Source organism: Cibotium barometz, chromosome 56, assembly GCF_041138505.1.
Source record: "Cibotium barometz isolate CiBa-2024 chromosome 56, ASM4113850v1, whole genome shotgun sequence".
NCBI lineage: Eukaryota > Viridiplantae > Streptophyta > Polypodiopsida > Cyatheales > Cibotiaceae > Cibotium > Cibotium barometz.
Window position 1 is genome coordinate 15,786,061 of NC_141101.1, and position 11,225 is coordinate 15,797,285.

Consider the following 11,225-nt stretch of genomic DNA (forward strand, 5'->3'; position numbering starts at 1 on the left):
TTCTTCTCAGAAGACTTCTCCGGTGAAGCCTTCCCTTTACCCTTGTTATTCCGGCCGTTCGGCCGTTGGCCAATTAAGGCCTCCGAACCTCCGCTGTGAGGAGGGTTCATGAAACGTTCCTCCTGGTCCAAGACCATGGACACAAGCTCCTCCCAGGTAATGGTGCTGAGCCTGCCACTAGTAATCAAAGAGGAGTAGAAAGCGGAATACTGAGCAGGCAAGTGGGACAACAAAGTAATGGCCATATCTTCTAATGATATCTCCTTCCCAGCCTGGAGGACTCCTGCTGAAGGGCCTGCAGCTTGTTAATGTGCTCCCGCATCGTCGACGACTTTGCAGGGTTCATAACCCGCATCTGCACTTCCAAGGAAATCCTCTTCATGGGCGATACCCTGTTATAAAGAGAAGCCAAGTGTTGCCATATGCCTCTGGCCAGCGTCATATGCTTTACGTGATTGATTACGTGTGGTGTGCAGTTGAGGAAGATAAATGACCGGACCTTGGCGTTGACACGATCCCACATCTGTGCCTGTGCCTCGCGGTCCTTCTTCATTGACAGTAACTCCCCTTCCTCTGCTTCCAGCCGTGTAACCTCGATAACGATGAAATCAGCAAGGTCATATGACTCCAGCACAGACTCCATCATCACCTTCCAAATGCCGTAATTGTTCCCGTCCAACTGACGGTCCACTGGGAACGTGGGGAGAGTTGGGATCTTCACATGCTTCTCAGCCATCTCTAACAAATCTGCCATCTCGGGGATGTAACTGAAAAGGGTGGGTGGGTGGGAAAAAAAACTTTAAACCTGCAAGTGGCTACCCAACAACTTAGCCCGCCTTCCTCTTGCTACTTCTCTTCCCGAACAGTCCCTAACAGTCCACCAATCCGCAACGTAACAATCCCCCTCTTGCTCAGAAAACTCCCAAGATCTTTCAAGAGCCTAGGACTCTGATACCATGTCAAAATATGCAGCGGAGACGATAACAAAATCTGAGACCACAAGAGCAAGTAGAGTGCAGAAAATAGACAGCACAAGAGAAGGAGAGAGATAGGTGTGTAACTCTTCTCTATACACAAGATCCCGCAATGAAAACAAGATACAATAGGTGGGGGGCCATGGGGCCATTTTATATGGCCCCATGAGTGCAGTCGGCCAGTAGAAGGACAGCCGACAGGACATAAAATGCCCACGACCAGCGAAAATCATCAGTCGGCCAGCATCTCAGGGTCGGCCCTCACACGTGTGGAGTTGGCCAGCAGCAGAGAGCAAATGGGACTACCTGTGACCAATCGGCCAGCATCTAGTACAACCGACAGGCCCTACACTGCCCCCCACACCCTAGAAAAATAGGGAAAAATGGGAAAGGGAGTGAGGAAAAATGAGAAAACACCTATATAGAGCGGGCACACCCACAACAGAGGCCTTGGTGTCTGATAAAGACAGGAGATGACTTCTAACATGTACATCTAGGTCCCTTTGCAAAGCACAAAGCTCTTCAAGCTCATTCATCAAAGCATCAATATCCTGTTGATCCTCAGCCCTAGCAGGCAACGGTGGATCGTTATCTGCCAAAGCCCCAACATTGTCCCTGTCCCTATCCTCTTCCCGCATACAGCAAATACAAGTGATAGAGTCCTCCATAGAATGATCTAATTGGCTGGCTATAATGTATCTACCAGATTTTCAAAAAGAAAAGAATTTCCATGCCTCGGAATCACTCTCTACTAGCTTCCCAAGTATGATACTGAATAGACTGCAAGGGTGCAACAGTGCCCCTACACAGACAGGAGGGCCACGAAGTCTTTCCACACGCTCACTGCCGCTTAAACCAAAAGTAACCTCTTTCGAGGCACGACCATAAGACGAGGGCTACCTCAGAATCCCAACCTTCTCTCACGGATAATGACTCCTTACAGCCATATCCAGTATCATATAAGGGACAAGCTTTGTAGAAAGCCAAGCTCTGATACCAATGTAACGGAAGGGCAACTGTAACACGGAAATCTTATCAATCATCAAAACTGAATAAACACATAAGCATGCCAGATAAGGAAAGATGACAACTCTGCACAGTACACCACACAAGGGGCCAGAAGATGGGCTGACCCCCCCCCCCCTTTATGGTCAGATTACCAAAAAGGAGTCTGCTTCCAAATACATCACGGGTGCCCAGGGATTCTTCACTGGCTAGCACCTATCTCTTCCAATACAGTATGAAAGCAAAACAAAAACATGCTGAATTTGATGACGATCCTCAGCGCACAAGAGAGCATTCCTGGCGTAAAGCACATGTAGGACGACCATGGACAGCCCATAGCACTCCCACATCAGCCCAGGACAGCCCTGCATCTTCATCTTCCTCCTGTCTAGCTCACAAAACAAGTCGACCAGCCTTGAAGGGCTGTTTGCAGCAGTCGACCAGCTCTCAGTAGCCACAGAAGATATCGACCAGCAGCAGTTCACAGCCTGAAGGTCTCCGATCAGTAGGAAATCCCTTCTCCTCAAATCGACCAGCTCTTCTGCCCTGACCAGCAGCTTTTTAGAGCTGTAAACAGCCGGCCAGCAGTAAGAAAGCTCCCCGAAGAAGTCAGCCAGCCCTGACCACACCTGGGTGAGTTCTGTCGCGGTAAGTAGTGGTATAAGGCTGTAGGCAGCTGTAGAACCAGTCGACCAGCTCCCATGCACACAGAAAAGCATGCGCATGCGCATGAGCAAATCTGGAGTTCCCCTTCAACAATAGAGTTCCTCCACCAATAATAGTTGAAACGTGTGCTTTTTAGGTCCAGATTGGGGGCGCCTACATGCAGATGGCCCAAATCTTGTCCAGAGCCCGTCTTTTGGCTGCCACGTGTATTAAATAAGCCCTATCTAGTGCGTACAACTTATAAGTTGTCCGGCCACTAGAAGGATGGAGGTGAGCTGGGACGTAGGGGTGGCAAGCGGGGCAAGAGGGTCCACATCTTGGAGGTGGCCGATAAATGTGGTCCAAGTAAACACCATCAAACTCGTGATCAAAATGGATCTGGGTGTAGTGAGAGGTGGGGGGTGGGTAGTGTGCACATGAGCGTGAAGTGGAGATGGGTGTGGTCGTTATCAATGGGGGGTGGAGAGGTGGAGAAGTCAAGGATGAGGTGTGCCAAAGCTGGAGATCCTAGTAGGTAATCCTAGGTGCTGGAGCCACCTCAATGTGGAAAGAAAGTGAAGGCGTCTGAAGAGGGCCGACGGGGCATTATAAATAACGAGACTGTACAACTCCGAGCTCCAGGAGTTATCACCCAGATGTTGACACCTTCCTGTCTTGTGATGATCTCATGAGACCCATGTCACTGATATCCAGCTCTTGCAGTCTGATGGGGTCATCCAAATCAAGTAGAGGAACCTCGCTAGAGATCCCAGTATGTAATCATATGTGCTGGAGCCGCCTCAGTGTGGAATAAAAGTGAAGGCCAATGGGGCATCCCATTATAAATAACAAGACCGTGTGCAGCTCTGAGCTCCAGGAGTGATCTCCCAGATGTTGACACCTTCCTGTCCTGTGATGACCTCATGAGGCCCGTGTCAATGATGTCCAGCTCTTGCAGTCTGATGGGGTCATCCGAATCAACTAGAGGAACTCGCAGCTCCCGGTCTTGGCGTTGAAGTATCCCAATAGGAGGACTTCACCTAGGCAAGAGAATTCCATGATATCACTTTAGAGTGGTAGGAAAGGTAACTGGCCATGCTGCTGAGCATAAGGGGAGTGGCTCAGTGGGAAATAGCATACTACAATATGGATAGCTTCTCCCAAGTCAGTTCTAGCCGCGCCCATAGGTACCGTGCCTCCTCGTCCTTCCAGAAGATGCTAAAGTCTGCATAAGGTGTGATCTGTAGATGACCACAACGCCTCCCGAGCCCCGTTCCCCTCATGACATGCCGGTCTCACCCCAAAAGGCCGACTCCCACTCGTAACCCGCTATGTATGGTAGTCCCCTCTCGGGATTTTGGTGTGTCTCTGTGTAGAAGATGATGTCCCTACCTGTGAGGGTCTCGCTCATCCCTCTTGGGTCAGACCACATAGTGCTGTTGCAATTCCATACAGCTAGCCTCAACTGTGTAGTCTCATAGAAGGCCCTTGAACACTCATAGACTTGAAGACTAAACCATTGGCTTTGGGCTTTTCCTAGGAGTTGCCTACTAGAGCTGCCCAACTAATTTGTAAATCAAGACTTTGGAGAACTAAGCTATCTCAGCTGAAGACGATCTACCCAAGGCACAGATAGGCTTGAGACATGAGAGCTTTGGAGAACCAAGCTATCTGGACTGGAGAGAAGGTGTCCAGGGCACAGGGTTAATTGTGAGTTTAAGTTGGTTGATAGTTGAGTGTTCCCGCCCTCGGAACCACTATTTACCAGCATGATTTCATTTGAGGATGGAATCAACAAGACAACCCAAATAAGGGTAAAAATTCACACCATCATTTGAATATCATCTTGCATCCCACTACACTAAGACATGATCATTGTCATAGCATTGCCATGGGTAATAGACAAGGTTACACATGCTCCTGTCAGAATATGCAGCGGAGATGATGACAAAATCTGAGAACACAAGAGCAAGTGCAGAAAAAATACAGCAATGGAGAGAGAGAGAGAGAGAGAGAGAGAGAGAGAGGCGTGTAACTCTGCTCTATATACACAAGGAAAATCCCAAAAACATGATACAAAAGAGTGGGGGCCATGGGGCCATTTTATATGGCCCCAAATATGCAGTCGGCCTGCAGTAGGGACAGCTGACAGGACAAAAATGTCCACGACCAGTAAATATCACCAGTCGGCCAGCTTCTCAGGGTCGGCCCTCACACGTGGAGTCGGCCAGCAGCAGAGAGAAGTCGGGACTGCCAGTGACCAGTCGGCCAGCATCTGGTACAACCGACAGGTCCAATACTGCCTCCCACATCATGGAAAAATAGGGAAAAATATAGAGTGGGGAAAAATGAGAAAACACCTAATACGGGCAGGCACACCCACAACAGAGGCCCTGGTGTATATGTATAGACAATAGATGACTTCTAACACCCCTTCTCAGCTCCTGGCTGTGGAACCAACCCAAGGGAGCTGGAGTGTCGCCGGAGCAACGCCTGAGATAGCGACTTCGTGAAGAGGTCCACCACACTGTCCTCCGTAGAACAGAACTCTAGCAAGATGTCATCAGCAACAATCTTTTCACGAACAAAGTGCCTCTGGATGACCAAGGATTCCACCAATGGAAACCCAATCCTGCCAAGTCTCTGCAACCTTACCACCTCGCAAGCAGCACCACAAGCAGCCCGGTACTCTGTCTTTGTCGACAAGGCAAGAGATAGCTGCCTCTTACCGCTCCAAAGAGTCATCAGCAAACATGAGCTCAACAGCCTCATCAGGAAGCTCCCGTCCAATCTGGTAATCATCAACCAAATCAATGAACCATTCTGCTTTCGAGTCAAGGAGGCATCATACTGCTCACAAGGATCAACACCGATTACGGTGGGATGCCAAGTCCTGGAAACCTGCTGAAGACCACTCAAGGCCTTCGCAAACCTGTAACCAACCCCCTCTGAGTCCGGAACCACAAAGCCTGGAGAATGTGCAACATCCACCTCCTTCTGCAAGTAATCAGCTGTCACCTACTTGGCTTTCCAAGAGGTCCCCGTGGAAAGAACTGTCAGAATATGCAGCGGAGATGATGACCAAATCTGGGAACACAAAAGCAAACGCAATGCAGAAAAACAGCGAGAGAGAGAGAGAGAGAGAGAGAGAGAGAGGCGTGTAACTCTGCTCTGATACCATGTCTTGTATTCGGGATCTTCTTTGTGTATATAGAGCACATGTTGGAAGGTTGGTGATTTCAAGCGTGTGATCTATGGCTAGAAGGTGCCTTGGATTATCCCATAAGTGAAAGCATGGGAAGTTGAAGAGCCATATATAGGCTAGAGTGGCACCTTGTCATAATCATCTCCTCCGGCCGGTGTTTTGGGAGACAGCTCACCGGGAGATGGGAGCCCGTGGAGGGATGCTACAGTGCCCGTTGGGGGTGTTCGTGGAGCTCGATCGTGATGCGTCTCCTACGTGCGTTAGTCTTCCGCTACGCAATCTGACATGGTATCAGAGCCCAGGCGTGTGTGGTCCTGGGCGGCTCAAGCGTGTGTGGTCCTAGGCGACCCCCTCGCGCCTCGGTGGCTTGCGGAGCTCGAATCGAGGGAGGGTCTCGGGAGGGTATTGGAAGGTTGGCGATTTCGAGCGTGTGATCTATGGCTAGAAGGTGCCTTGGATTATCCCATAAGTGAAAGCATGGGAAGTTGAAGAGCAATATATAGACTAGAATGGCACCTTGTCATAATCATCTCCTCCGGTCGGTGTTTTGGGAGGCAACTCACCGGGAGATGGGAGCCCGGTGGAGGGATGCTGCAATGCCTGTTGGGGGTGTTCGTGGAGCTCGATGGTGATGCGTCTACTACGTGCGTTAGTCTTCTGCTGCGCAATCTGACAAGAACTTCCTCATCTACAGGAGTTTCCTTGTCCCGAATACTACGAGACATCAGAGCATAAGTTACCTGTAAAGTTTCCTCTGATTGACGAACACAAGAACTACCAACATCTGTACTGGAAAGTTCCTGCCAACTGCTGCCATCAACTGACAAGTTATCCTCCATTTGGTCCCGGAAGACCCATACAAATAACACCCCCTAATAAGTGTATGCCACAGGGCGCGCGAGTGCACACACACACACACACACACACACACACACACATACACAAACACGGGGTTCACACACAAGGGGACACGCACAACACATGAGACTTCGAATCCCAACGATCATCAAGTGTATGAATATACAACTTTGCTTATGCTCTTAAGCTCAGTGGCCAAAGCAGCAAGGAAGCCCCTAGTTCTTTCAGAAGTATTAAAAATTGAGTCTGCACAATCAGCTCCTGTAGTCAATGTACAGCAGCACTACAAGCTCTGAACAATGAATAAATTGGCAACGGGATGGGGGGAGGGCCTACTATAATGAAATCCCCTGTTTTCTGCAGGTCAGCACACTGTCGTACCCCCTACTACCAACAAAAAGAGCTATTCAGCTCTCTTACAATCATTTTGGCCAGCAAAACCTGCCCAGCACTTGGCTAAGCCTTGGAAACATGCCCAAAAACCTTCCAAAATGATCACCCAACAAGCTCCTTCCATATGTCCTGCTCTCTGAACTGCCTGATCTTGCTGCATGTGTTCCTGGCCAAGCACTCTCATATTAGGCAAAATGCCTCCGGGTCATAAGGAGCCCTCATAAACGTGCACCTAGTCTAAATCCCTTGCATACCTATCCTCATTAGACCCATAGCCTCTGTCTCATTATCGATACCACTCATCTATGCTGAGGAAAAATGACTGTTGCTCCAAAGGCCAAGCTGCACCAAAAAAAGCAAGCTGTAAACTTACTTCACATTTATCAAAATTTGATTCTCTTTAAAAGAAGTAAGTGAAATGATCACTTACAATAACCAATACCACAAAAATGGTCATGCAATGCTTTAAAATCTGAGAAAACAACTTGATCTGATTAAGCATACCAATGAGTCCCTCTTATTTGGAGTTTTTCCAGAAGGCTTTTTCCCTCCTTGACCAGCGCTGTTCCCCAATCGAGAACCTTGTCTGCCAGCAGTACCAGAGGCATTTTTCGATCCCCGTCCGGACCCTGCTGCACCACCTCTACGAGCCCATGAAGGTCCCTTGCTGTCTACATCTTGAATACCACGCCTTCCTGTGTTCATCTGGCCTGCTTTCGTTGGCCTCCTACTGCCATACTGTTGTTGAGGAGCTCTCCACACATCAGGATCATCAGAAACCCCTCCCAAAGTTGGGTATTCATCCACTGGTGTGAACATAAAAGGCTTAGAGGAGATGTGAGGGGAGTTCGGGCGAAAGACGCCAGAACCATCTTTGAAGGCTTGCCTTTCAGCGTCTAACTGTTTTACAGCCTCAACTTCTTCTGCAAGATCCTTCTTGCATTTAAGCCATTTTGTGCGTATCAAAGGGTCTTCCACTGTATTTAAATGCCTGGGGTAAAAAAGCAAGAAATCAGACTTCTTCTAAATAGTCTTCCATAGCAAGACACCCTCAAACAGCACAATTAAGTTACCTCAATAAATGCACTTTATAAAGATTGAGTTGCTTAATTAAAGGCAAGATTAAGATTTAGATTAAGGCACTTTATCAACCTATTAAAGGCACATTGCATGTCAAAAGCAGGGTATTCTTTATAAGATTGTTACACAAACATTGGATGTCTCCCTAGTGTCCTACGCGCAAGTATAGCTTTCAATGCGACCCCTTGTAATCAGGTCAATGCCAAGAACACACACATGGCACCCACCCAGCCTAGGCCACTCCGTTTCTTTGATTGCGTGTTAAACACATGCTGAACAATGCATAACCCAGGGCTATATCCAACACACCTGAACCTTGAGTGGATGCAAGATGCTTTACATGATAAGCCTAAAGAACATGCCCAAATAGTTTGGGCCTCTCTGCCATGGACATTATTGTATCACTTTGGTCTCATAGGCCCATTGGGTCTTTAGTAGACGCTTAATCTCTCTCTCTCTCTCTCTCTCTCTCTCTCTCTCTCTCTCTCTCTCTCGCCCAGTCTGCCCAGATCCAAGCATGATACCGAAGGGCTATGGAGGAGAGAGTCCAGAGGCTACACCAGGGCACAACAAATGTGAGTCCTCCTCGCCTCATGCCCCATGTATGATGTACTACACCCCACCATCTCCACTAGTAGTATACCACCTATCATGATTGTACATCTATAGCATGCTAGATAGTGACTACATAGTGAGCTGCATATGACTAGGATTAGCTTTTCATTTCAGTTTTTCTTTCCATGATACTCAAGACATGGACTTGTTGTATACAGATTTGTCTCTGGCCTTGCGAAGACGTTAATATATCTTTCCTTTTCTTCTCTCTCTCTCTCTCTCTCTCTCTCTCTCTCTCAAGTTAGAAAAAACAAATTCAAAAACCACCATTGGCACCGAGTTTAAAGTGTTGCAGCTATCAATGATAGCTATAAGCTAGAGTGACACAAGGTTGTCATCCATGTGCTTCTCATTTGCAGCCTGATGTCTCAGCAAAATTGTAAAATCTTTAGGCGTTCATATATATACTTTCATGTGCAGCATAGACTGTCCTCTAATTTCATTAAAACCCAAGTGTACCGCATGTCCATAATAGTGGTTATATCTCTATACATAAATTGATGACACTAGCACATAATCACATGTAGTCATTTCATTGATAACCTCTGAGGTAGAATTAGTAAGCACTGGCAGTAACAACAACACTGAACAACGTGGTGCAAATCACTTGTTTTAATTCAATTGGCATAGATGGATAACAAAAGAATTCCCTGCACAAGCAAGCATGGCCAAACACATGCAATGTTTACACTTTTACTTAATCCCATAAGCAAGAATGAATCAACAAGTGCATAGCTAGCACAAAGTAGCAGAACCAAATAAATTTCATGTAATTGCCATTCGCATAACCATTTTGATGTGACTGAGATAAGCGTAATCATTTAATGTAGCGTATATCAACAAAAATCGAAAGCATAATAAGAATTCAAATGGGCTCAAGATCCACGTGCATACTTGTTGATCTGCGCAATGGCGCCATCGAAAAAGATGATGGAGGTATCATACAGCCCTTCCAAGGCATACTCACGAGCCAACTTCAGATGCTCCTGCAATCCGGCTATGGCTCCGACCATCCTCCTGTTCTCCACTGTACCCTAGAGGCAAAAAATCGCACGCAACTTCTGAAGCAATTCATAACAGGATGTGAAACGCGAAGAGAAGGAGACACTGTTCACGGAGAGCTTTAGAAGCCGTAAAATCGATGCGGCAGAAGACGCACTGTCCATGGAATCCAAAGCCTCAAAAAACCCTACAAACGCTGCAGAGGGAGAGGCATTGTTCATGGAGGGGGCTATGGCTCCTGCTGCTCTTCATTGTGATGCAGAAACAAGGCACCGCAAAACGACTTATGCCAGCAGGAAGGTGCCACTCTTACGAAACCCTAGAATCGAAGCAGACAACGAGGGTGGTTCATGGAGAGTCTGTTTATCCACTGTAATTCAAAAGCAAGCGATTCGTACGAAGATGTGATGCGAGCAGGTGCCTCAGAAACCGTAGAACCTGCAGAAACGCTCGCAGTGCAGGTGGAGAGGGAAGGGCTCGTGCAAGGGAAGAGGGGGCAAAACCCAATGCAGGTTGGGAGATGGAGAAGACGGTAATGCTCAGAGAAATGTTCGATTAGAAATCAAGAAATACGAACCTTTTCAAGTGATTGAGGAAAATACAAAAAACACACAGAGATACTGTATTCTGAAGGGGGGGCCCTTCTTAAACAATCTGTGTGTGTGGGGGGGGGGGGGGAGAGAGAGAGAGAGAGAGAGAGAGAGAGAGAGAGACTGTTGTGTGAGCATATGAACCCAATTTTTGTGTTTTGAATTTTAGCATGGACCACCACAATTGCAACCCCTCCCATTTTGAACCCAAATTCTATGGGCTTCTACAAACTTGGGCACTCTAAACCTTTTTCCATGAGCTAAACCTCGATGAAAAAGAGAGAAACATGGGCAAGATGTACAAGGTCCTACTTGTCGGATACAATAGTTGAATTTTCGCCCGCGGTTAAATTGTCCATCAAAGCCCCTCAAGCAAGATTACCCAACTAGGACTCATTGATGTGCCTTGGATTTTCTTTGATGAGGGACTCCACCTAAATCAAGGAGGACAAGATCCTGACACACAATCAGTTTGGAGACAAAAGATTTAACTTAAGTGTGTGTCAAAGGAGGAACCCATGTGTTGAAGTGCTAGTAAAGGCACAAGTTCCAAGTTTTGGCATTGCCGTCTAATGAACCTCGAACACGGACTATGCAATTAAAAAACTCGCACACATAAGACTCGCAGGTAGACTTGCAAGTAGTCAAGACTTACAGGTAGTCATCAAGATGAGTCCCCTTGTAACAAGCCTGAGTTTTTCCTTCCATGAAATCTCCCCCACCTTATAGAATGAGCATTACCATGATCGAAACCTTGGATAAACATATGCTTACTTGTTTCATTCATTGCAAGTTTATGCATGATGTCATTACACATGCAAGCCCCCTCATCATGGACCCAATAGTCAATTAGACCCC

At 47.3% G+C, this 11,225-nt stretch overlaps 1 protein-coding gene across 1 annotated transcript in view; it reads right to left on the reverse strand.

Annotated features, from left to right (window-relative positions):
• LOC147606955 (katanin p60 ATPase-containing subunit A1-like) overlaps positions 1-10,443 on the reverse strand; it is a 45,074-nt gene extending 34,631 nt beyond the window's left edge. The window contains exons 1-2 of the mRNA XM_086791519.1: positions 9,670-10,443; positions 7,585-8,071 (exon numbers count right to left, since the gene is read on the reverse strand). Of these exons, the coding sequence (XP_086647645.1) occupies positions 7,585-8,071; positions 9,670-9,788 (606 nt within the window). The 5' untranslated portion in view covers positions 9,789-10,443. The remainder of the gene's footprint in view (positions 1-7,584; positions 8,072-9,669) is intronic.
• Positions 10,444-11,225: the final 782 nt, after the last annotated feature.